The sequence below is a fragment of the Triticum aestivum genome, chromosome 2B (genome assembly GCF_018294505.1).
Source record: "Triticum aestivum cultivar Chinese Spring chromosome 2B, IWGSC CS RefSeq v2.1, whole genome shotgun sequence".
NCBI lineage: Eukaryota > Viridiplantae > Streptophyta > Magnoliopsida > Poales > Poaceae > Triticum > Triticum aestivum.
The window spans coordinates 627,396,861-627,424,195 of record NC_057798.1 but is presented as its reverse complement, the minus strand read 5'-3'; the positions used below and the strand labels follow the sequence as shown (position 1 = coordinate 627,424,195).

At 43.5% G+C, this 27,335-nt stretch overlaps 1 protein-coding gene across 1 annotated transcript; it reads right to left on the bottom strand.

Annotated features, from left to right (window-relative positions):
• Positions 1-10,353: 10,353 nt before the first annotated feature.
• On the bottom strand, positions 10,354-13,829 carry LOC123041808 (probable trehalose-phosphate phosphatase 1). The gene is made up of 12 exons (XM_044464370.1): positions 13,786-13,829; positions 13,169-13,283; positions 12,592-13,081; positions 12,368-12,508; positions 12,152-12,223; positions 11,947-12,048; positions 11,630-11,686; positions 11,430-11,531; positions 11,276-11,353; positions 11,043-11,183; positions 10,842-10,934; positions 10,354-10,735 (listed from the first exon to the last, which is right to left on the bottom strand). Exons 3-12 carry the CDS (start codon positions 12,850-12,852, stop codon positions 10,667-10,669), a joined length of 1,116 nt encoding a protein of 371 aa, XP_044320305.1. The 5' UTR covers positions 12,853-13,081; positions 13,169-13,283; positions 13,786-13,829; the 3' UTR covers positions 10,354-10,666.
• Between the last annotated feature and the right edge of the window lie 13,506 nt (positions 13,830-27,335).

Here is a 27,335-nt window from a genome sequence, read left to right as displayed (position 1 = left end):
GTGGCGGCGGCACAAGGCGGCGGGGCGGGGCGGCTCTGGCGGTGGGGAAGTGCGGCGGCGGCGGCGGCGGCGGCTTGGGGCTCCCTAGGGGGCCCCGGGCTGGGTATTTAAAGGGGGGTGCGGCGGCTTGGGGGAGGGGCAAGCAGTGGCGGCGGGAGGCGGAGTCCGGCTCGGACTCTGCGGCGGCGGTGCGCGGGGAAGGCGGCGGTGATTTTTTTTAAACAATTTCGCCGAACAGAAAATAAATTGTAGAACAATAAATAAAAAAATGTAAAAATATCAAAATAAATTTCCATCATCCAAATAAAATATTTAGAACAAGATGAACATTTTTGGCCCTAAAATGCAGTTTTGAAAAACGTGCAATTTTTCCTAAATTCAAATAAAATAGCAAAAACTCCAAAATAAACCTTATTTGATTTTTTTATTAAATCCTCAATAGTTCTTTATTTTGGGAAAGTCATTTTATTCCCTCTCTCATATTTTTATAATCGAAATAATTGAAGATAAAATAAATAAAACCAAATGATCCTATTTTCAAAATTCGAGAAAACTCAAATATGAAAATAACGAAATCCCCAACTCTCTCCGAGGGTCCTTGAGTTGCTTAGAATTTCTAGGATCAAACCAAAACAGAGAAAAATATGATATGCATTGATGATCTAATGTATAACATTCCAAATTGAAAATTTGGGATGTTACAAACCTACCCCCCTTAAGATGAATCTCGCCCTCGAGATTGAGGTTGGCTAGAAAATAGGAGAGGGTGGTCCTTCAGCAGATCTTCCTCTCGCTCCCAGGTGGCTTCATCTTCGGTGTGGTGGCTTCATCTTCGGTGTGGTGGCTCCACTGAACTTTGCAAAATTTGATAACCTTGCTGCGGGTGACTCGGCTGGCATACTCAAGAATCTTAACTGGCTTCTCCTCATATGTCAAATCGTTGTCCAACTGAATCGCCTCTAGTGGCACTGTATCTCTCAGCAGTATATCAGCCATCTCTGCGTGGCACTTCTTTAACTGGGACACGTGGAATATGTCATGAACTGCTGACAATCCTTCGGGCAATTCCTATTTGTAGGCTACTTCTCCCATACGCTCCAAAACTTTGTAGGGTCCCACAAAACGTGGCGCTAATTTACCCTTAACACCAAAACGCTTAACTCCTCGAAGTGGAGATACTCAAAGATAAACTCTGTCTCCGACTTCGTAAACTTTCTCCTTGCGGTTTGAATCTGCATAGCTCTTCTGCCTGGACTGGGCTACTTTCAGTCTATCGCGAATCAATTTCACCTTCTGTTCAGACTCCTTGATCAAATCTGGTCCAAAAAACTGGCGGTCTCCAACTTCATCCCATGACAACGGGGTCTAGCACCTCCTTCCGTACAAGGCTTCGAAAGGGGCCATCTTCAAACTTGATTGATAACTGTTGTTGTAGGAAAACTCTGCATATGGCAGATTGCCATCCCAACTTGATCCATAATCTAACACACAAGCTCTCAGCATATCCTCCAAAATCTGATTGACTCTCTCTGTTTGTCCATCTGTCTGCGGGTGAAAAGCTGTGCTGAACTCTAGCCTGGTACCCAAAGTTTCGTGCAACTGATTCCAGAACTTTGAGGTAAACTGGGTTCCTCTATCTGATACGATGCTCCTAGGAACTCCATGCAGACATACGATCCTGGTCATGTATATCTTAGCCAACTTAGCACTGGTGTAAGTGGTCTTCACTGGGATGAAATGTGCTACTTTTGTCAAACGATCGACTATAACCCAAATCGGGTCATAGCCTAAACGAGTCCTGGGCAATCCCGTAATGAAATCCATGCCTAGTTTATCCCACTTCCATTCGGGTACTTGCAATGGTTGTAACAATCCTGCTGGCTTCTGATGCTCTGCCTTTACTCTCTGACATACATCACAAACTGCTACATATTCTGTAATATCCTTCTTCATTCCGGTCCACCAGAAAGTATCCTTTAAATCCAAATACATCTTGGTATTTCCTGGGTGAATCGAATATGGTGAGTCATGGGCCTCTTACAAAATCACCTTTCTGATCTCCGGGTCATTAGGCACATAAACATGATCTTCAAACCATAAGGTATCATGCTCATCCTCACGAAATCCTTTAGTTTTTCCTTTGCTCATCTTCTCCTTTATATCAGCAATTTCCTTGTCAGTCTTCTGAGCTTCTCTGATCTTATCCATCAAAGTAGATTGAATCTCCAATGCTGCTACATAGCCTCTCGGAACTATCTCCAAACATAGCTCACGAAGGTCCTCGGCTAACTCCTTCGGTAACTCTCCGGTCATGAGTGTATTGACATGGCTCTTACGGCTCAACGCGTCGGCTACTACAATAGCCTTTCCCGGGTGGTAATGCAATCTCATATCATAATCTTTGATGAGTTCCAACCATCTCCTTTGCCTGAGATTCAACTCCTTCTGCGTGAAAATGTACTTCAAACACTTGTGATCCGTGTACACTTCAGAATGGTTTCCGATGAGAAAATGTCTCCAAGTCTTCAATGCATGCACTACGGCTGCTAACTCCAAATCAGGTGTGGCATAATTCAACTCATGAGGTTTCAGCTGTCGTGAAGCATAAGAAACAACTCTCCCCCCGCATAAGCACTGCTCCAAGTCCTCGACGTGAAGCGTCGCAATACACCTCGTAATCCTTACTCTGATCTGGCAGAATCAACACTAGCGAGGTAACCAAATGTTCCTTCAACTCCTGGAAACTGGCCTCACACTCCTCAGTCCAAATAAACTTGGTATCCTTCTTCAACAATTCCGTCATAGGTTTTGCAATCTTTGAGAAATTCTCAATAAATCTCCGGTAGTATCCTACGGGTCCAAGGAAACTCCAGATCTCTCCAACTGTTGTTGGTGCTTCCCAGTTTGTCACGGTGACAACTTTGGTGGGGTCTACTGCTATTCCTTCTCCGGATATAACATGTCCGAGAAATCCAACTTCCTTCAACCAAAATTTACATTTGCTGAACTTGGCGTATAACTGATGTTCTCTAAGCTTCTCAAGTACCAAACGCAAATGCTCCTTATGCTCTTCTTCGTTCTTCGAGTAGACCAAAATATCATCAATGAACACCACGACGAACTTATCCAAAAACTCCATAAACACCTTGTTCTTCATGTTCATGAAATAGGCAGGTGCGATAGTCAGACCAAATGACATAACGGTGTACTCGTACAACCCATACCTGGTAGTAAAAGCCGTCTTAGGTATATTCTGCTCTCGAATCTTCAACTGATGGTATCCTGATCGCAAATCGATCTTGGAAAATACCATAGCTCCTTGCAATCGGTCAAACAGATCATTGATCATCGGCAGTGGGTACTTGTTCTTGATTGTTACTGCATTCAATCCTCGATAATCAACAACCATCCTTAAGGATCCGTCCTTCTTTTCCACTAGAAGTACTGGTGATCCCCAAGGCAAAGAACTTGGGCGAATATATCCTTTATCTGGTAACTCCTTAATCTGCTTTTTAATCTCTTCCAGATCTTTTGCGGGCATTCTGTATGGTCTCTTAGATATTGGCCCTGTGCCTGGAAAAAGCTCAATCAAAAACTCAATGTCTCTATCCGGTGGCATGCCTAGCAACTCGTCTAGAAATACGTCAGGAAAATCCTTCACCACTGGTACTTCTTCCTGCACAACTCCTGTTAATGAATTTACTTGTGTCCTCGTCGGCTCATGCCGGGATACATACTTGATCCTTCTTCCTTCTGGCGTTGTAAGTAAAATCGTCTTACTGGCGCATTCAATGTTCCCTCCATACTTCAATAACCAATCCATGCCTAATATCACATCCAATCCTTGCGATTCCAATACTATTAGGTCCGAGGAAAACATGTAGTTACCAATACTTAATGGTAACTGATCACACCATAGGCTAGCCATATACTCTGCTCCAGGCGAGGTTACTAACATGGGTGACCTAAGGGCTTGTGTTGGCAGTTTATACTTATCCACAAATCCCCTTGAAATATATGAATACGATGCACCAATATAAAAAAGAACAAGTGCAGTAAATGACTTAACCAAAAACTTACCTATTACTGCATCTGGCTGAGCTTCAACCTCCTCCACGTTAACGTGGTTCACCTGTCCCCTATTGAAAGGGTTCGGCTTCTTCCCCGAGCTTCCATTGCCATTTCCGTTCTGTCCTTCGGGACATTCATTGGCGTAATGTCCAGTCTTCTGACACTTAAAGCAAGTGACTTGGCTCAAATCTTTCTTAGCTGGGGTTGATGGGTTGGTACGATTCTGGCCGTTGCTTCCTCCATTCCCATTCTTGGGGCCATTATGATTATGCGAACTACCTCCTCCATAGGTATGCTGAAAATGTCCTCCCGACTTCGGGGTAAAACGTGGCTTCTGCCGAGCTCCAGAATTGTACTTTCCTTGTCCATACTTCCTCTTGCAGTTCTCAATCTGCTGCTGCTTCCCTTCAATCATAAGAGCACGATCTACCAACTCCTAGTAGTTGTTGAAACTTGCTACCATCAACTGCATGCTCAGCTCATCATTCAGTCCTTCCAGAAACTTCTCTTGCTTAGTTGCATCTATGGCAACGTCATCTGGGGCATAACGTGCTAGCTTACTAAAGTCATCCACATACTGGCCAACTGTCCGTCCTCCTTGGCGTAAGTTGCGAAACTCACGCTTCTTCATGGCCATAGCTCCTGCTGAAACATGGGCGGTACGGAAAGCCTGCTGAAATTGATCCCATGTGACCGTGTCTACTGGATATGTAGCTGTGAAATTCTCCCACCATGATGTTGCGGGTCCTTCAAGCTGATGTGCGGCAAATCGCACCCTCTTCGCATCTGTGCATCCTGCAGTGGTCAACTCCCTGACTGTCTTGCGAAGCCAATCATCTGCAACAATCAGCTCGGTGCTACTAGAAAACACCGGTGGATTCAACCTAAGAAAATGGGTTAAGTGATCAACAGGTGGTGGTGGTGGTGGGTTGTTGTTGATGTTCCCCTGATTCTGATTCTGGACTAGCAACTGCATTAAGGCATTCTGCTGCTAGATCAACTGAGTGAGCTCCGGTGGGAAAGCAAATCCGTTGTCATGTCTCGGAGGCATCCGAGGGTTTAGAAAAGATGAGAAAACAGAATAGAATGAGGTCTAGAGGGAAAACACTACCCATATGCACATGAGACAAAAGCAATCAAAACACTTCATTCAAATCAAGCAAGGGCATACAACGGTCTATCTATCGTTACAAAAGTGCTTAGACTATACTAGATACATGGGGGTGGAGCTACTACTGTTATGGTGGTCATCTAGAAAAACTGCTCAGTTGAAGACTCCATGATATCTGCTCCAGCTTCATCAACATAGTCATCATCGCTATCGTCTGGGTCTGAGTCAGTGTCGTTGATGATGATGTAGTTCTCTGGACAAGTGCAATCTTCGTCTTCTTCTCCAGTCGCGGGAAATCCCATGAATACTTTTAGCTTCTTCTTCAGATCATCGTTCTTATCCACGAGTGTTGCTATTTCCTCCTCATATCCATCGCATGTACACTTGAGTTCTTCCTCCAGTTCCGTGATCTTGGTCATGGCCTTCTTCAGATCTATCATGCCTGCACACATCTGGTTCTCCTGGCGTCGAATGTGCTGGTTTAACTCCCGGATGAAAGCTGTAATTGATCTATCCTTCCTGGTGCTGATCATCTCCCATTGCTCATCTCGGCGCCCACAAATCTGGTAGATAGTATCCTTAAGCTCCTTGTGATAAACTTCTCCAATACGTCCCATGATGATGTGGGCTGCCATGCTCTTTCCTAGACTCCAGGTTGGTGCATCGAAGGAAAACTTTGTGGGCTCAGTGACGGGCATGAACGTCGTTCCTGGAACTTGAACTTGAATCATCCAGCGCTCCTCTTCAGGTAAAGTGGCGTTGTAGGTCCCGGTGAAGCTTGGTACTTCGATGTTTAGGTACTTGGTGACTTCCTTTAGGTGTCGTCCAAAAGGTGTATCTTCATCCGGTTGCATGAACTTGTTCCTTGCATCCGCCATCCTAAAAGAGAGTAGAAAAGATGAGGAGTCAGAACTAAGAAGAGAGAGTAGTGATCTAGGGCTTTAGCTTAGTGGTCGTGTCCTACAGTTAGCGTGTGCTCTGATACCATCTTGTAGCGATCAGACCTCAAATAGTCCGATCTCTGTGCATCATTGTCGTCCCTGGATCAGTAATGCTGACACGCACAGTACTTGAAGGATTTATAACAGAGTGGCAATCACATACTTATTACATCAAGTGTCTCAAAAGAGAGCTTATTACAATAAATATGGCTTAAGGCCATCTAATAACGATAACAGCAGAAGGCTTGGAAGATAAGTGAGTCCATCAACTCCAACGACATCACTGAGTATAGGACCACGATCCTAAAGCATCTTACTCGTCGTCTGAAAAGTCTGCAACATGAACGTTGTAGCCCAAAAACGGGTCAGCACATGGAATATGCTGGCAATGTAACACATAGAGAGTAATGAAATGACATAGCTATACTACATGCACAATATGGCTGGTGGAAAGCTCTATGGTTACAGTTTTGCATAAAGCCAATTTTCCCCTACTACAAAGGACTAACTTTTATTTAACTATCATGGTAGTTGTTAAACATTGAAAATGGTTGACAGCATTCTCAATCCCAATTAAGCATCATCATTAAAAATCCAACAACATTAATTAAAGTAACATGATGAGATTCACATGATAATCCAAGTACTAGATACTCAAAACGTCCATTACCGGGGACACGACTAATCATGATTAGTTTGTACACTCTGCAGAGGTTGCACACTTTTCCCCACAAGACTCGATCTCCTCCTTTTGTTTTCTCACACTACATGGTGTTTGAGAAACAGATGACCGAGACATAGTCTTTCAGAAGCACTAGCACCTTACGATTGGGTAGACCGTACCAACCTACATCCCCTACATCTGCTAGTCTACCACTGTAAGAGTTCACACGACTTAATCAACTATGCTAGAGCCCATAATAGCATGTGGCTGCACACGGAAGTTTCTAGCATGAACAATCTTATGAACCCTTTGAACTTGGGTGGCGGTCCATAAAAAAAACAGGCAATCCTGGAATACCTAGGTGCCTCAATCCACCCAGATGTGTATTAAAGTTGCCACCTTAAATAAACCATTAATTATCAATCTCACATCTGTCATGGATACACTCACCCAATCCACGTCTACTAGCATAGCATGGCATATTAAGCAAACGTAGAGTAACTCCCAAAGGTTTGAATATAAGAACAGGTAATAGGTACTACCACAACTACTTCCTAAAACCCACATATTAATCATATCCTAATCATGCAATTGTTTGAGGATTGATCTAATGCAATAAAACCGGGTAGTAAAGATGTATGATCAAAGTGTTACTTGCCTTGCTGATGATCCGTGAAACCTAGGGATTCAAAGTAGCAAGCGACGCAATCCGGATACTCTATCGCAAACAAACAGACAAACAAGCATACAATAAGTACTCATCTAATGCACAGATAAAACTCAAAGAAGAGATCTAACCAGAAAGTTCAACTTAAGAACTCCGGTTGGCAAAAGAAATCAAATCGAACGAAGCAACGAGAATCCAACAGCGAAAGAAACGAGCTTCGCTTACTAATCTGGACCTAAGTCAAATTTTACAGAAGCAAAAACTTGTTTGAGTTGATTAAACGGAAAGAGGGTTTCGAGGCGAAACTCTAGGCGCTTGAATCGCCCGATTCCGATAAACGAGCGAAAAGATAAACTGAAACGAAAATCGGATCAGAAATCACGATCGGAATAATCGCGGAATAATTCGATAAAATGAAAAAACTGACGAACAGATTAACAAACGGATGTTCGTTAACTGAAACTAAACAGCGAAAACGTTCGTTAGAACGAACGAACGGGCGAACACTCGCTAAATAAAATAAACCCTAAAAAAATAAAACCGATCTAAAAAAAATGAAATCTAGGGGTTTTCTTTAAAAAACGAAGTGGTTTTCTTAAAAAAACCGGTCCGGCGGCGGCAGCTCGGGTGGTACCTCCAACGAGGCTCTCCGGCAGGGCGGGGCGGCTCCGGCGGGGTGGTGAGGGGCGGCGGGCCTCCGGCGGCGGGGTGGGGCGGCTCGGCGACGACGGCACAAGGCGGCGGGGTGGGGCGGCTCCGGCGGCGGGGAAGTGCGGCGGCGGCTGCGGCTTGGGGCTCCCTAGGGGGCCCTGGGCTGGGTATTTAAAGGGGGAGGGGGTGCGGCGGCTTGGGGGAGGGGCAAGCAGTGGCGGCGGGAGGCGGAGTCCGGCTCGGACTCTGCGGCGACGGTGGCGTGGCTCGGCTGGGCTTCGGCCCAGTCGGGCGCGCACGATTTTTTTTAACAATTTCGCCGAATAGAAAATATATTCTAGAACAATAAATAAAAAAGTCTAAAAATACCAAAATAAATTTTCATCATCCAAATAAAAAATTTAGAACAAGATGAACATTTTTGGCCCTAAAATGCAGTTTTGAAAAACGTGCAATTTTTCCTAAATTCAAATAAAATAGCAAAACTCCAAAATAAACCTTATTTGATTTTTTTATTAAATCCTCAATACTTCTTTATTTTGGGAAAGTCATTTTATTCCCTCTCTCATATTTTTATAAGCGAAATAATTGAAGATAAAATAAATAAAACGAAATGATCCTATTTTCAAAATTCGAGAAAACTCAAATATGAAAATAACGAAATCCCCAACTCTCTCCGAGGGTCCTTGAGTTGCTTAGAATTTGTAGGATCAAATCAAAACAAAGAAAAATATGATATGCATTGATGATCTAATGTATAACATTCCAAATTGAAAATTTGGGATGTTACAGTGTCCACCATGTCAGACCCGGCCCACCCAACCCCATATAAATTAGTCCACATCCGCTCCTCGGACCAAACCCTAACCACTCCACTCCCCTCCAAAGCTCTCGTCCGGCATTCTCCGGCCTTTTCCGGCATGGCGGGCAACGGATCCGAGTCCTACACCTCCAGATCCATCGACCCTGAGCTCATCCCGAGGAGGAGATGGCCGTTCGACTTGCGCTCTGCCGCTCTGAGGAGGAGGCCACCCGACAACATCGCTTGGACTCCTTCCGTCGGGAATCCATTGCGTCCGCCCAAATGGCGCATGGATCCACCGCGAGGTGTGGCCGCTGCCTCACCGAAGGCGGTGCGGTCTGTCTGGTATCCGAACATGATGGCAGACGTGCAACCCCTTTGTTGGTGCCCCGAGACGGAGGTGAACACATGGGCGTCGTCTGAAGCAAATATGGCACGACATGCCCGCCGTGCTAGGCAATGGGCGCGGGAGACGGTGATAGCCCTCATGGCGGTGGACGTTGGCGAGTTGGGGTCGCATTCCCTGGCGCCCCACTTGGTGCGCCAGTCCGGGTGTCGCAACCACGTCATGGTGGATGATGTCGGCTCCTCCCAGGACAGACCATCATCGATCTCACGTCCACCGATAGTTCTCGCCTCCGACGAGGAAGGGTAGGGCATGGGAGACGGTGGCGCCTTTAGTGCCGCGAGCCCGGACCATGTCACATGTTCTACTGTACCTCGCCGGCGACTGGACCAATACTCCAAGGGTTGCCGAATGTGGCCACAACCACTCGCGAAGCTACATGTTGATCTGCGTGGGCCATGGCCCCCCAACCTTGGCAAAATCTCTCAAGAAATTTGCTTTCGTTGTGCTTAATTAAACAAAGTATACTCTTTGGCCCCCTCAGAAATTGTTGTTTTTGCAGTTTACCCCTTCAGCATTCTGGAGTCAGATGAGCTCCACTTAATTAGGTTTTATGTTGCATGTAATTTTATGATTTTGAGGTTTCTAAACTGAGATATCTGGTTGTGGAAGAGATTATTTGAGGATAGATGGGCCACTATCCACGGGCACATCCGTGGGCATCCGGCTCTAGATGCCCTAAGCCCTCATGGTCTAATCTAGAGGTAGGGTGGTCATGGTATCGTGGTTTCCTTTCTTTTGTGTCGGATGATATTGTGGTTTTTGTCAGGTGTTTTTCTGTTCGGTGTTGTCATAAGCTGGATCAGCTCTTTTTTTATGAGTGGAAGCAGGAATCTACTCTATGACAACATAAATCATTGTACGATCAAAGTTATTAAATTGAGGTGTGGTCCGGTTCATGGATATTCTAAGAGTCTCTACCGTCTCCCTATCATCAGGTCAAAGCTACCACCTACCGGTCCAATAAACTATGAAGCTCTCATTGTATTGTCCCTACTGTTTGGCTGTCATTTTCAAGTTAGGGTAGCGACAAGTGGAAATGCTAAAAAGTATAAACACTGGACTGCATAGTTGGCAGATGTCAAACTTCACCAAAGCCATTTCGTGCAAAAGAAGTCACAGATGATGCGAATTATTCCTAGTTTCATGGGCAAAGGTGGACAAAAATTTCAACTTTGCCAGGGCTAAACAAAGAGAAAACAACAAGAGAAAAGTCATCTTGGTAGGTTTGGGCTACGACCCTATCCACCTCCGGCGCTGTGAAATAGTCGCCCCGGAGATGCTAATCTGCTACTGTCATTTCTGCCAGACTAAACTGAAATCAACTGATGATGTGCTATTACTGCGTTATTATCATTCTTGATCATGGGCTGGCTGCTGTTGGTCCTTCCATCTCACCAGGGAATCGAGGAACTCCATCACCTGCATAACAATTTGGCAAGTTAAACGGCCAGATCGGTGAGCAACTGACCGAGCAAAATCAACAGGAAGGAAGAAACCAGGCATGGAAATTGAACGTTTTCTTTACTTCAGATGGGGCTCTCAGCGAGTAGAAGGCTTCAGTCTCCTTGGGCACCTGCGAAACCAGAATCCCGTACCCACAGTTCCGCTCGCGAAGCACCTGATCAACGTGGCAAAAGAACAGAAGAAACGTGGTGTTTGTTCAGTGGATTCGTGACTGAAATGAGCAGATGTTTTCTTCTGAAGAAGAAATACTCTAGTTTAAAACCTTGAATGCGTCTTCGTCGGTTCGATCATCTCCGATGTAGATAGGGAGAACGCTTCCAGGGTCATCTAGCCGGAGCGACTGCAGCAGGAACTCCACTGCCTTCCCCTTGTCCCAGTCAATCACTGGACGAACCTCTAAAACCTGCGCAATCGCACACGGCGAAGAGATGCACATTTCTGTCAGTGATAGAAAGAGTTGAAATGCTTGGTGAGGGCACATTCGAATGCTCCTACCTTTCGTCCGGTTGTTAGTTTCAGACGAGGAAAAGACTTCAGCACATCGTTGACAAGCTGCGCGACCGAATCCCAGTCCTGGAAATGGGAAGAGTGGACAGAAAAATTCAGAGGAATGGTTGAAGCAAGAGAGGCAAGAGCAGCTAGAGATTACCTGCTTGTCGACGTTGCGGTAATGTACAGACACACAGAACTTGTTGTTCTCAACATTTGCACCCCTGATTGATCTAGTGGCCTCCACTAGGGAGTTGTAAGCCTGTTGTGCAGGAAACAAAACAAAAAAAGTATGTCAGTATTTTCATTGTTCAGCAACACGTTGATTGCTGTAACTGTTAATAGAGTTGCACTGTGTACCTCAATGATCATGGGTAAAAACTCGCTTGCAGGTTGGAAAAGTTTGGCTTCTTTGTCCTACACAAAGTACAGCAGAGTATCGAAAAATAATAATCAAAGACCTGAACCAATAATCCATGTAGTATTCAGGGAAGAGCAAAAAGGAACAGATCAATCATTATTTTTGCCACGTAACAGATTTTTAGGCAATGCAACAAAGCAATTTACCAGTCCCCGAAATCTTGTACTCCCTCTGTAAACTAATATAAGAGTTAGTGATCTAAACGCTCTTATATTAGTTTACGGAGGAAGTAGCAAACAATGAAAGAAGCACTCACATCTTCTGTTTTACTTTTAGAAGAATCTGCAGAAGATAGCATTATGTCCATTCCATGACTTCCAGCGTAGCAGAGCTCCTTCAGCTGTACAAATTCGAACACCTGAATATGAAGAGGCAAGGAGAACACATTAGCTATATGATTTTCATACAAGTAGGAATTATTCCAACAGTAAAATGCCGACTCGTGCAAAAGTTGCTCAAACCTTGTCACGGGACCTCCCGCCGACAATCGCTGTAGGGAAGAACTTGGATACATTCTTCACAGCAGCACGCATCTGAAGTAAGTTTTCCAGATTGAGCAACCAAGTTATACATACATCAAGGCGTCAAGCAATTTTTCAGAAGCAACCATATTTATACATACATCAAGGCGTGAAGCAATTTTCAAAACCAAGCATTTTATCAGAGTTGTGGGTTACCTCGGTGGACATGAACGCCTTCTCGGGATCATTGACAATAGGCGAAAGTGTGCCGTCATAGTCCAGAAACAAGGCGATCTTCTTTCCCTGCGCACTTGCTATGATCCGGTCGAAGGAAGCTAAAGCAGAAGGGCATGTTGCCTGCAACAAATGGCAAAACTCTAGAATCATTTGCATGAGACACCAACTAGACAACTGAAAACAGAAAGAAATATTGATCTTACCAGCCAAGCTTTGTAAGGAGAAACTTCATCAGATGGACCATCAGAATCAAAATGCACAGATGGCTTTATATGGGTTGATGATGGTGTCATCACACCAAGCAGTCCATCGACGACTTCGACAAGTTTACGTCTGCTGATGTATGTCACACTCGCGGAAGAACAGGGATGCCTCTTGGATGTGACTGAAGATGGCATGAGATTTGAAGGTACTGAAGATGGCATTGACAACACTGGCTGGCTTTTGGCCGCATGATCCGACATGGCAGGCAAGCTATTGCTACTATACACTTGAGAAATAAATCAATGAATAGGCTAATTGCAAATTGAGACCAAAATTAGGCGGAGAAGGGGTTCTGTTAACTACTCCTTGTCAATGAAAAACCACAGAGTAGATTTAACCCACAGTCTTGTCAATGAAAAACCACTTCTTCAGCGTTTTCTTGTCAGTGTAAGTGCGCACACGGTTCCTTATCAGAAAGTTACCAGTGATCTGATGAAAGAAGCAAGGAAACATTAGATATAAGTGCATCCACGCATAGAAAACCCAAAATACTTACAATCACATTAAACGGCGTACCTTCATATACACTGGTGTGAGAGCGCATGTGCAATTGTGCGTCACAAAAGTGAAACTTCAGTAGGAAAGGGACCACGTAATTCAACGTTCATATATACTTGATCAGATATCATTGCTGCATGAGTCAAGGAGTAAGTCGTCCATGTCACTGATCTAAAAACGTCATAATGCTCCAAAGATTTCATCACATCATGCATGCATGGACCGGATTTGTAATGACATAAAGCCCCACATCAGTGTCCTTGTGACTCAGAAGATCATGAAAACAACACCATAGATTGCCTAGGCAGAACTTAGATTTAGTTTTTTTGGATAAAAGGGAGATCTGAATCGATCTGGCTTACACCACAGATTCGAAATAATCACTGCTTATAATCAAACAACACGTGGTCTTTTACTAGATTAGAAATTCCGATGATCCCTTCTAATAGATTAGGAATTCCGATGGTAGGCATGCACTGCGCCTAACCCATGTTAATCTAAAACGGAAAGAGATAGAGATGGATTGGGAATTCGAGACAATAGATTCTTCAAACCAATTGCAAAATAGGCTGTGGAAGGGGAAAACACAATCGGGAAATAGTAATAATAGAGAAATTTGCAATGGAGAAACAAACCTGGTTACGAAGAATAGGAGATCGGCGTATTCGCAAGGAAGAAGGAGCAGAGAGGAAAATGCGGCCGTGGTGGAAGCCTATATATATAGGCGAGGAGAGCGGAGGGTAGAAAGGGGATTTCCAACCCCGTCTGCTTTTACTTTCGGCCAAAAACCCGGCAGATCTATATGACGTCGAAGCGAGCGAACAAGGCAACACGGGCCGGCCCACTTCGAGCGAGCACCCGGTTTTCGGGACCTTCTAGTAAGTTCCCTGAACCGGGGTTTTCTTCTTTTGCCCTTTTACCCGTTTTTTCCTCTTTTTTTTTCTCTGTTTCTGTTTCTATTTCTTTTTTTCTTTCTTTCATTTTATCATTTATCATTTTTATTTTTACACTTTGTTTTCAAGAAAATGTGTTGAAATACCAAATTTTGTTCATGATTTAAAAAAGTGACCATGGTTTTCAAATTTTGTTCACTTAAAAAAAACAATTTAGATTTTCTAGTGTATATCTTAAAATGTTCAATGTGTATTTAAAAGTTTTTTCAGTGTATATCAAAATATTGTTCAATGTGTAGTTAAAAATTCTTCCGTGTATATCACAAAAATGTTCAATGTATATTTGAAAATTGTTCATCATATATAAAAAATTCAATAAATGTTTGTTTTCATAGTTTTGATCATGTTTTCAATAATTATTCACGTTTTTCTAAAAAAACATGTTTCAAAAGTTTGTTCGAGTTTCAAAATTTTTCAAGAAAACATTATTCATTTCCTAAGGAGGATTAAGAAATGGACCTGCCACTGCGCATCATATCTTTAGGTTAGCGCTGTAATTTAAGACAAACTCACGCGCCCCTAGTTCACCCCGTGCCGAAATCAAGAACACAGACACATTAATAAAAACGTAGAGGGTTCAGATCTGAAATCATGGCACACGGTCCCTAGTGACATGCATTAAACATAGCAAAGTCATAGCAACACCAATATGAGAATATAGTGGATACTAGGGATCAAGCCCTAAAAATCTGACAACGATTACATAAGAAATCTCATCCAAATCCCATCTACCTCCATATGCCTACAGAAAACTTACTCACACATGGATGTGAGCATCATGAAATTGCTGATGGAGAAGGGTTGGTGATGATGACGCCGACGAGTCCCTCTCTTCAGAGAGAGAAACAAACTCTAGATCAGGGCTCCCGGTGAAGAATAGGAGATGGCGGCGGCTCTATATTGTAAAATGCGATGATGATTATTTTTTGTGATTTTTCTGGGATATATGGGAATTTATGGTGATGGAATCATCGTACGGCGGCGGCTAGAGGCCCCACACGGGTAGGTGGCGTGCCCTGGGAGGGTTGTCGCGCCACCTGGACGTGTGGCGGCCTGGTGCCCTCCTACGATACTTCTTCACTCCAAAAATCTTTATTTATTCCAAAATAAATCTCCATAAATACTCGTCCAATTTTGAGCACTTTTATTTCTGCAAAAAAACAACACCATAGTAGTTCTACCAAAAACAGTGTCAGTCCGGGTTAGTTTTATCGGAATCATGCAAATTAGAGGCCATAACAATAGCAAAAGAGTTTGGAAAAGTGGATACATTGTAGACGTATCTAGTATTAATTCTACCTTTAGCTCCTTGTTGAGTTCGACACTTTTACTTATCAAAAAGGCTACAATTCATCCCCTACACTTGTGGATTATCACCCTACTAGAACCGACCTGACCATGTCGATAACAGTCGACAAGTCTTCCGAAGGAAATATGCCCTAGAGGCAATAATAAAGTTATTGTTTATTTCCTTATTTCATGATAAATGTTTATTATTCATGCTAGAACTGTATTAACTGGAAACTTAGTACATGTGTGAATACATAGACAAAACATAGTGTCCCTAGTATGCCTCTACTTGACTAGCTCGCTAAGCAAAGATGGTTATGTTTCCTAACCATAGACATGTGTTGTCATTTGATGAAAGGGATCACATCATTAGGAGAATGATGTGATGGACATGACCCATCCGTTAGCTTAGCATTATGATCGTTACAGTTTCATTGCTACTGCTTTCTTCATGACTTATACATGTTCTTCAGACTATGAGATTATGCAACTCCCGAATACCGGAGGAACACTTTGTGTGCTACCAAACATCACAACGTAAAAGGGTGATAATAAAGGTGCTCTATAGGTGTCTCCGAAGGTGTTTGTTGGGTTGGCATAGATCAAGATTAGGATTTGTCACTCCGTGTTTCAGAGAGGTATCTCTGGGCCCTCTCGGTAATACTCATCACTATAAGCCTTGCAAGCATTGTAATTAACGAGTTAGTTGCGGGATGAAGTGTTACGGAATGAGTAAAGAGACTTGACGGTAACGAGATTGAACTAGGTATGATGATACCAACGATCGAATCTCGGGCAAGTAACATACCGATGACAAAGGGAACAACGTATGTTGTTATGCGGTTTGACCGATAAAGATCTTCATAGAATATGTAGGAGCCAATATGAGCATCTAGGTTCCGCTATTGGTTATTGACCGGAGATGTGTCTTGGTCATGTCTACATAGTTCTCGAACCCGTAGGGTCCACATGCTTAACATTCGATGACGATTCGTATTATGAGTTATGTGATTTGATGACCGAAGTTTGTTTGGAGTCCCGGATGAGATCACGAACATGACGAGGAGTCTCAAAATGGTGGAGAGCTAAAGATATGTGCCTTATGGGCCATAGGAGGGAGGCTAACTAGCCCACAAGGCGGCCGAATTTGACTTGGGAAGGGGGTGCCACCCCCTTTCCTTCTCCTACTCCCTTTCCCTCCCCTTTTCCCCTCCGGTAGAAGGAAAAAAGGGTGGGTCCGAATCCTACTGGGACTGGAGTCCTAGTAGGACTCCCCTCTCCCTGGCGCGCCCCTTGTTGGTCGGCCTCCTCCTCCCCTCCTTTATATACGGGGGCAGGGGGCACCCCGAAGGCACAACAGACAATCTCTTAGCCGTGTGCGGTGGCCCCCTCCACAGTTTTACACCTCGGTCATATTGTTGTAGTGCTTAGGTGAAGCCCTGCACCGGTAACTTCATCATCACCGTCACCATGCCGTCGTGCTGACGGAACTCTCCCTCGGCCTGAGCTGGATCTAGAGTTCGAGGGACGTCACCGAGCTGAACGTGTGCAGATTGCGGAGGTGCCGTGCGTTCGGTACTTGATCGGTCGAATCGTGAAGACATACGACTACATCAACCGCGTTGTCATAACGCTTCCGCTTTCAGTCTACGAGGGTACGTGGACACACTATCCCCTCTCGTTGCTATGCATCACCTAGATAGATCTTGCGTGATCATAGGATTTTTTTTTGAAATTACCGCATTCCTCAACAGTGGTATCCGAGCCAGGTTTATGCGTAGATGTTATATGCACAAGTAGAACACAAAGAGTTGTGGGCGATAATAGTCATACTGCTTACCAGCATGTCATATTTTGTTTCGGCGGTATTGTTGGATGAAGCGGCTCAGACTGACATTACGCGTACGCTTACGCGAGACTGGTTCTACCGACGTGCTTTGCACATAGGTGGCTGGTGAGTGTCTGTTTCTCCAACTTTAGCTGAATCGAGTGTGGCTATGCCCGGTCCTTGTTGAAGGTTAAAACAACACACTTGACGAAAAATCGTTGTGGTTTTGATGTGTAGGTAAGAACGGTTCTTACTAGAAGCCTGTAGCAGCCACGTAAAACTTGCAACAACAAAGTAGAGGACATCTAACTTGTTTTTGCAGGGCTTGCTATGATGTGATATGGTCAAGGCATGATATGATATAAATTGTTGTATGAGATGATCATGTTTTGTAACAAAGTTATCGGCAACTGGCAGGAGCCATATGGTTGTCGCTTTATTGTATGCAATGCAATCGCCATGTAATTGTTTTACTTTATCACTAAGCGGTAGCAATAGTCGTAGTAACAATAGTTGACGAGACGACAACGATGCTACGATGGAGATCAAGGTGTAGTGCTGGTGATGATGGAGATCATGACGATGCTTCGGTGATGGAGATCATGAGCACAAGATGGTGATTGACATATCTTGTCACATATTTTGATTACATGTGATGTTTATCTTTTATGCATCTTATTTTGCTTAGTATGGCGGTAGCATTATAAGATGATCCCTTACTAAATTTCAAGGTATAAGTGTTCTCCCTGAGTATGCACCATTGCTACAGTTCTTCATGCTGAGACACCACGTGATGATCGGGTGTGATAAACTCTACGTTCACATACAACGGGTGCAAGCCAGTTTTGCACACGCATAATACTCGGGTTAAACTTGACGAGCCTAGCATATGCAGATATGGCCTCGGAACACTGAGACTGAAAGGTCGAACGTGAATCATATAGTAGATATGATCAACATAGTGACGTTCACCATTGAAAACTACTCCATCTCACGTGATGATCAGACATGGTTTAGTTGATTTGGATCACGTGATCATTTAGATGACTAGAGGGATGTCTATCTAAGTGGGAGTTCTTAAGTAATATGATTAATTGAACTTTAATTTATCATAAAGTTAGTCCTGGTAGTATTTTGCAAATTATGTTGTAGATCAATAGCTCGCATTATAGCTTCCCTATATTTTTTATATGTTCCTAGAGAAAAGTAAGTTGAAAGATGATAGTAGCAATGATGCGTACTGGTCCGTGGTCTTAGGTTTATCCTCATTGCTACACAGAAGAATTATGTCCTTGATGCACCACCAGGTGACAGACCTATAACAGGAGCAGATGCATATGTTATGAACGTTTGGCTAGCTCAATATGATGACTACTTGATAGTTTAGTGCACCATGCTTAACGACTTAGAATCAGGACTTCAAAGATGTTTTGAATGTCATGGACCATATGAGATGTTCCAGGAGTTGAAGTTAATATTTCAAGCAAATACCCGAGTTGAGAGATATTAATTTTCCAAATAGTTCTATAGCTAAAAGATGGAGGAGAATAGCTCAAGCAGTGAGCATGTGCTCAGATTGTCTGGGTACTACAATCGCTTGAATCAAGTGGGAGTTAATCTTCCAGATAAGATAGTGATTGAAAGAGTTCTCTAGTCACCATGATCAAGTTACTGGAACTTCGTGATGAACTATAATATGCAAGGGATGACGAAAGAAATTCCCGAGCTCTTCGTGATGCTGAAAATCGACAAATGTAGAAATCAAGAAAGAGCATCAAGTGTTGATGATTAAGCAAGACCACTAGTTTCAAGAAAAGGGCAAAGGGAAAGAAAGGGAACTTCAAGTAGAATGGCAAGCAAGTTGTCACTACCGTGAAGAAGCCCAAAGCTGGACCAAAACCTGAAACTGAGTGCTTCTACTGCAATGGAAATGGTCACTGGAAGCGGAAATGCCCTGAATATTTGGTGGATAAGAAGGATGGCAAAGTGAACAAGGGTATATTTGATATACAGGTTATTGATGTGTACCTTACTAGTGTTTATAGTAGCCCCTGGGTATTTGATACTTGTTCGGTTGCTAAGATTAGTAACTCGAACACGAGTTACAGAATAAACAGAGACTAGTTGAGGGTGAAGTGACGATGTATGTTGGAAGTGGTTCCAAGATTGATATGATCATCATCGCACACTCCCTATACTTTTGAGATTAGTGTTGAACCTAAATAAATGTTATTTGGTGTTTGCGCTGAGCATAAATATGATTAGATCATGTTTATTGCGATACGATTATTCATCTAAGACAGAGAATAAATTTTTATTCTTTTACATGAATAAAACCTTCTATGGTCATACACCCAATGTTGATGGTTTATTGAATCTTGATCGTAGTGATACACATATTCATAATATTGATGCCAAAAGATGCAAAGTTGATAATGATAGTGTAACATATTTGTGGCACTGCCATTTGGGTCATATCGGTGTAAATCGCATGAAGAAACTCCATAAAGATGGACTTTTGGAATCACTTGATTATGAATCATTTGATGCTTAGGAACCGTGCCTTATGGGCAAGATGACTAAAACTCCGTTCTCCGGGACAATGGAATGAGCTAGTGACTTATTAGAAATAATACTTACCGATGTATGCGGTCCAATAAGTGTTGATGCTCGTGGCGGGTATTGTTATTTTTGGACCTTCACAGATGATTTGAGCAGATATGAGTATATCTATTTAATGAATCACAAGTCTGAAACATTTGAAAAGATCAAAGAATTCCAGAGTGAAGTGGAGAATCATCATAAAAAGAAAATAAAGTTTCTACGATCTGATCGTAGAGGAGAATATTTGAGTTACGAGTTTGGCCTTCATTTAAAACAATGTGGAATAGTTTCACAGCTCACGCCATATGGAACACCACAGCGTAATGGTGTGTCCGAACATCGTAACCGCACTTTATTGGATGATGTCTCTTACCAGGTTACCACTATCGTTTTGGGGTTATGCATTAGATACGGCTACATTCACGTTAAACAGGGCACCATCAAAATCCGTTGAGACGATGCCTTATGGAACTATGGTTTGGCAAGAAATCAACCTGATAAGCACGAACCCAAATCGGAGAACTGCGTCTTCATAGGCTACCCAAAGGAAACTATTGGGTACACCTTCTATCACAGATCCGAAGGCAAGATCGTGGCTAAGAATGGATCCTTTCTAGAGAAGGAGTTTCTCTCGAGAGAAGTGAGTGGGAGGAAAGTAGAGCTTGATGAGGTAAATTGTACCTTCTCCCGAATTGGAAAGTAGTTCATCACAGAAATCAGTTCTAGTGATTCCTACAGCAATTAGTGAGGAAGCTAATGATGATGATCATGAAACTTCAGATCAAGTTACTACAGAACCTCGTAGGTTTTCTAGAGTATGGTCTGCACCAGAGTGGTACGGTAATCCTATTCTGAAAGTCATGTTACTAGACCATGATGAACCTACGAACTATGAGGAAGCGATGATGAGCCTAGATTCTGCGAAATGGCTTGAGGCCATGAAATCTGAGATGGGATCCATGTATGAAGACAAAGTGTGGACTTTGGTGGACTTGCCCGATGATCGGCGAGCCATATTAAATAAATGGATCTTCAAGAGGAAGACGGACACTGATAGTAGTGTTACTATATACAAAGCTCGACTTGTCTCAAAAGATTTTCGACAAGTTCAAGGTGTTGACTACAATGAGATTTTCTCAACTGTAGCGATGCTTAAATCCATCCGAATCATGTTAGCAATTGCCATATTTTATGAAATCTGGCAAATGGATGTCAAAACTACATTCCTTAAATGGATATTTCTTAAAGAAGAGTTGTATATGATGCAACCAGAAGGTTTTGTCAATCCTAAATATACTAACAAGGTGTGCAAGCTCTAGCGATCCATCTATGGACTGGTGCAAGCATCTCAGAGTTGGAATATAAGCCTTGATGAGTTGATCAAAGCATATAGTTTTATACAGACTTGCAGTGAAGCCTGTATTTACAAGAAAGTGAGTGGGAGCTCTGTAGCATTTCTAATATTATATGTGGATGACATATTGTTGATTGGAAATAATATAGAATTTCTAGATAGCATAAAGGGATACTTGAATAAGAGTTTTTCAATGAAAGACCTCGGTGAAGCTTCTTACATATTGGGCATCAAGATCTATAGAGATAGATCAAGACGCTTAATTGGACTTTCACAAAGCACATACCTTGGTAAAGTTTTGAAGAAGTTTAAAATGGACTAGTCAAAGAAAGGATTCTTGCCTGTATTACAAGGTGTAAAGTTGAGTAAGACTCAAAGCCCGACAACAGCAGAAAATAGAAAGAGAATGAAAGTAATTCCCTATGCCACAGTCATAGTTCTATAAATCATGTTGTGTTGTGTACCAGACTTATTGTGTACCCTGCCCTGAGTTTGGCAAGGGAGTACAATTTTGATCTAGGAGTAGATCACTGGACAGCGGTCAAGATTATCCTTAGTGAGGACTAAGGAAATATTTCTCGATTATGGAGGTGATAAAAGAGCTCGTCGTAAAGAGTTACATCGATGCAAGCTTTTACACCGATCCAGATGACTCTAAGTCTCAATCTGGATACATATTGAAAGTAGGAGCAATTAGCTAGAGTAGCTCCATGCAGAGCATTGTAGACATAGAATATTTGCAAAATACATATGGCTCTGAATGTGACAGACCCATTGAATAAACTTCTCTCATGAGCAAAACATGATCACACCTTAGTACTCTTTGGGTGTTAATCACATAGCAACGTGAACTAGATTATTGACTCTAGTAAACCCTTTGGGTGTTGGTCGCATGGCGATGTGAACTATGGGTGTTAATCACATATAGATGTGAACTATTGGTGTTAAATCACATGGCGATGTGAACTAGATTATTGACTCTAGTGCAAGTGGGAGACTGAAGAAAATATGCCCTAGAGGCAATAATAAAGTTATTATTTATTTCCTTATTTCATGATAAATGTTTATTATTCTGCTAGAATTGTATTAACTGGAAACTTAGTACATGTGTGAATACATAGACAAAACAGTGTCCCTAGTATGCCTCTACTTGACTAGCTCACTAATCAAAGATGGTTATGTTTCCTAACTATAGACATGTATTGTCATTTGATGAACAAGGTCACATCATTAGGAGAATGATGTGATGGACATGACCCATCCGTTAGCATAGCATTGTGATCGTTACAGTTTCATTGCTACTGCTTTCTTCATGACTTATACATGTTCCTCAAACTATGAGATTATGCAACTCTGTAATACTAGAGGAACACTTTGTGTGCTACCAAACATCACAATGTAAAAGGGTGATTATAAAGGTGCTCTATAGGTGTCTCCGAAGGTGTTTGTTGGGTTGGCATAGATCAAGATTAGGATTTGTCACTCCGTGTTTCGGAGAGGTATCTCTGGGCCCTCTCGGTAATACTCATCACTATAAGCCTTGCAAGCATTGTAACTAATGAGTTAGTTGCGGGATGAAGTATTACAAAACGAGTAAAGAGACTTGCCGGTAACGAGATTGAACTAGGTATGATGATACCGATGATCGAATCTCGGGCAAGTAACATACCCATGACAAAGGGAATACCATATGTTGTTATGCGGTTTGACCGATAAAGATCTTCGTAGAATATGTAGGAGCCAATATGAGCATCCAGGTTCCGCCATTGGTTATTGACCGGAGACGTGTCTCGGTCATGTCTACATAGTTCTCGAACCCGTAGGGTCCTCACGCTTAACATTTGATGACGATTTGTATTATGAGTTATGTGATTTGATGACCGAAGTTTGTTCCGAGTCCCGGATGAGATCACGGACATGACGAGGAGTCTCGAAATGGTTGAGTGGTAAATATTCATATATTGGAATGTTGCATTCGGACATCGGAATGGTTCCGAGTGATTCGAGCATTTTTCCGGAGTACCGGGAGGTTACCGGACCCCCCCCCCCCGGGGGGGGGGGAAGATATGGGCCTTTTGGGCTATAGGAGGGAGGCTAACCAGCCCACAAGGGGCTGGTGCGCCTCCCACAAGGGAGGAGGCCGAATTGGACTAGGTAAGGGGGCGCCACCCCACTTTCCTTCTCCTACTCCCTCTCCTTCCCCTTTCCCCCCTCCGGTAGAAGGAAAAAGGTGTGGGGCCGAATCCTACTAGGACTGGAGTCCTAGTAGGACTCCCCTCTCCCTGGGGCGCCCCTTGTTGGCCGACCTCCTCCTCCCCTCCTTTATATACAGGGGCAGGGGGCACCCCAAAGGCACAACAAACAATCTCTTAGCCGTGTGCGGTGCCCCCCTCCATAGTTTTACACCTCGGTCATATCGTCGTAGTGCTTAGGCAGAGCCCTAGGCCGGTAACTTCATCATCACCGTCACCACGCCGTCGTGCTTTCGGAACTCTCCCTCGGCCTCAGCTGGATCTAGAGTTCGAGGGATGTCACCGAGATGAACGCGTGTAGATCGCGGAAGTGCGTGCCTTCGGTAGTTTATCGGTCGGATCATGAAGACGTACGACTACATCAACCGCGTTGTCATAACGCTTACGCTTTCGGTCTACGGGGGTACGTTGACACACTCTCCCCTCTCGTTGCTATGCATCACCTAGATTGATCTTGCGTGATCGTAGATTTTTTTTGAAATTACCGCGTTCCCCAACATCTTCGTGCACGTGCCCTTAAGGACCAATGCCCTAGAGTCACAATCGTCGTTGTTCAACCCTTGAATCAATCTGAAGTGCCGGATGCCATAACTCACCGCCGCGCACGCACGACGAGAAAACCTAACCTCACCACCCCATGGAGACAACATGAATTTACACGGGAGCTTTGTCAATTTTGTCCAGATGGACGAACTCGAGGAGGATCGGAGCTTTGAAGACCAACTCGACAAAGAAGCGTCGACATCCGCCTGAATACTGCCCTATGAGGACTAAAATCATAACCTAAACTATTAGCCAGAGTAGAGGCACCGTGACTATCCTCCCCAACACCTACCACAGGAGTGGCTGTCAGAGGGGAGGCGAATCCACGGGCTCGCTGGTGGTGCTTGGAGCGGAGTTCTACACCTCTAGGGACGAGGAAATTGAAGGAAATATGCCCTAGAGGCAATAATAAAGTTGTTATTTTATATTCCCTTATTTCATGATAAATATTTATTATTCATGCTAGAATTGTATTAACCGAAAACTTGATACATGTATGGATACATAGACAAAATACCGTGTCCCTAGTAAGCCTCTACTAGACTAGCTCGTTAATCAAAGATGGTTAAGTTTCCTAACCATAGACATGTGTTGTCATTCAATGAAAGGGATCACATCATTAGAGAATGATGTGATGGATAAGACCCACCCGTTAGCTTAGCATAATGATTGTTCAGTTTTATTGCTATTGCTTTCTTCATGTCAAATACATATTCCTCCTACTATGATATTATGCAACTCCCGGATACCGGAGGAATGCCTTATGTGCTATCAAACTTCACAACGTAACTGGGTGATTATAAAGATGCTCTACAGTTATCTCCGAAGGTGTTTGTTGGGTTGGCATAGACCGAGATTAGGATTTGCCACTCCGAGTATCGGAGAGGTATCTCTGGGCCCTCTCGGTAATGCACATCATAAGAAGCCTTGCAAGCAAAGTGACTAATGAGTTAGTTGTAGGATGATGCATTATGGAACGAGTAAAGAGACTTGCCGATAATGAGATTGAACTAGGTATGAAGATACTGACGATCGAATCTCAGGCAAGTAACATACCGATGACAAAGGGAATAACATATGTTGTCATAACGGTTCGACCGATAAAGATCTTTGTAGAATATGTGGGAGCCAATATGAGCATCCAGGTTCCGCTATTGGTTGTTGACTGGAGAAGTGTCTCCGTCATGTCTACATAGTGCTCGAACCCATAGGGTCCGCACGCTTAACATTAGATGACGATTTTGTATTATACGAGTTATGTGATTAGGTGACCAAATGTTGTTCAGATCCCGGATGAGATCACGTACATGACGAGGAGTCCCGAATTGGTCGAGAGATAAAGATTGATATATAGGATGATAGTATTCATATACCGGAAGTGTTTCGGGTAGTATCGGGTATTTATCGGACTACCGGGGCGGGGGGGGGGGGGGGTTACCGAAACTTCCCGGGGGAATAATGGGCCCTATGGGCCATAGGAGGGGAGCACACGAGCCCACAAGGGGTGGCGCACCCCCCTTAAGGCAGGAAGCCAAATAGGAGAAGGAAGATGGGGTTCGGCCCCCCTTTCCTTCCTCCTTCCCTCTTCCCTTTTCCTCCCTTCCGCTAAAAGGAAGGGGGGGGGGGGCGAATTGGACTAGGGGCGCAAGCAGGATTCCGCCTACTTGGGGCGCCCCAAGACTGCTCCCTTCCCCGTCGCACCTATATATACATGGGGAGGGGGCACCTAGCACACACACCAACAATTGTTAGCCGTGTGCGGCGCCCCCTCCATAGTTTACGCCTCCGATCATATTCTCGTTGTGCTTAGGCGAAGCCCTGCACGGATCACTTCACCATCACTGTCACCATGCTGTCGTGCTGACGGAACTCATCAACTTCCTTGACACTCTACTAGATCAAGAGTTCGAGGGACGTCATCAAGCTGAACATGCGCAGACCTCGGAGGTGCCGTATGTTCGGTGCTTGATCGACCGGAACGAGAAAAAGTTCGACTACATCAACCGCGTTGGCAAATGCTTCCGCTTTCGGTCTACGAGGGTACATAGATACACTCTCCCCTCTCTTTGCTATGCATCTCCTAGATAGATCTTGCGTGAGCGTAAGAAATCTCTTGAAATTGCATGCTATGTTTCCCAATAGTGGCATCTGAGCCAGGTCTATGCGTAGATGATATGCATGAGTAGAACACAAAGAGTTGTGGGCGGTCTACTTACCACCAATGTCGTATTTTGATTCGGTAGTATTGTTGGATGAATCGGCTCGGACCAACCTTACATGACCACATTCATGAGACCGGTTCCACCAAGAAACATGCAACTAGTTTTGCATAAAGATGGTTGGCGGGTGTCTGTTTCTCCTACTTTAGTTGAATCAAATTTGACTGCGGCCAGTCCTTGTTGAAGGTTAAAACGACAAACTTGATAAATCACCATTGTGCTTCTTGTGCCGTAGGTAAGAACGGTTCTTGCTATAAGCCCGTAGCAGCCACCTAAAACTTGCAACAACAATGTAGAGGACGTCTAACATGTTTTTGCAGGGCATGTTGTGATGTGATATGGTCAAGACATGATGTGATATACATTGGTGTATAAGATGATCATGTTTTGTAAAAGTTATCGGCAACTAGCAGGAGCCTTATGGTTGTCGATTTATTGTATGAAATGCAAATGCCATGTAATTGATTTACTTTATCACTAAGCGGTAGCGATAGTTGTAGAAGCAATAGTTGGCAAGACGACCATGACACTACGATGGAGATCAAGGTGTCGAGCTGGTGACAATGGAGATCATGACGATGCTTTGGAGATGGAGATCAAAAGCACAAGATGATGATGGCCATATCATGTCACATAGTTTGATTGCATGTGATGTTTATCTTTATGCATCTTATTTTGCTTAGTACGGTGGTAGCATTATAAGATGATCCCTGAACTAAATTTCAAGGTATAAGTGTTCTCCCGAGTATGCACCGTTGTGACAGTTCTTTGTGCAGAGACATCACATGATGATCGGGTGTGATAGGCTCTACCTTCACATACAACGGGTGCAAGAAAGTTTTGCACGTGCGGAATACTCAGGTTAAACTTGACGGGCCTAGCCTATACAGACATGGCCTCGGAACACGGGAGACCGAGTCGAACGTGAATCATATAGTAGATATGATCAACATAGAGATGTTCACCATTGATGACTACTCCACCTCACGTGATGATCGGACATTGTTTAGTTGATTTGGATGACGTATCATTTAGATGACTTTAGGGATGTCTATCTAAGTGGGAGTTCTTAAGTAATATGATTAATCGAACTTAATTTATCATGAACTTAGTACTGATAGTTTTTGCATATCTATGTTTTC

Excerpts from the sequence above, each read along its gene's own strand:
- LOC123041808 (XM_044464370.1), bottom strand. The coding sequence starts at position 12,852 with ATGTCGGATCATGCGGCCAAAAGCCAGCCAGTGTTGTCAATGCCATCT. Across the intron at positions 11,354-11,429 it reads ACCGCAACGTCGACAAGCAG|GACTGGGATTCGGTCGCGCA; the intron begins GTAATCTCTAGC and ends TCCCATTTCCAG. Across the intron at positions 11,184-11,275 it reads AACTAACAACCGGACGAAAG|GTTTTAGAGGTTCGTCCAGT; the intron begins GTAGGAGCATTC and ends GCGATTGCGCAG.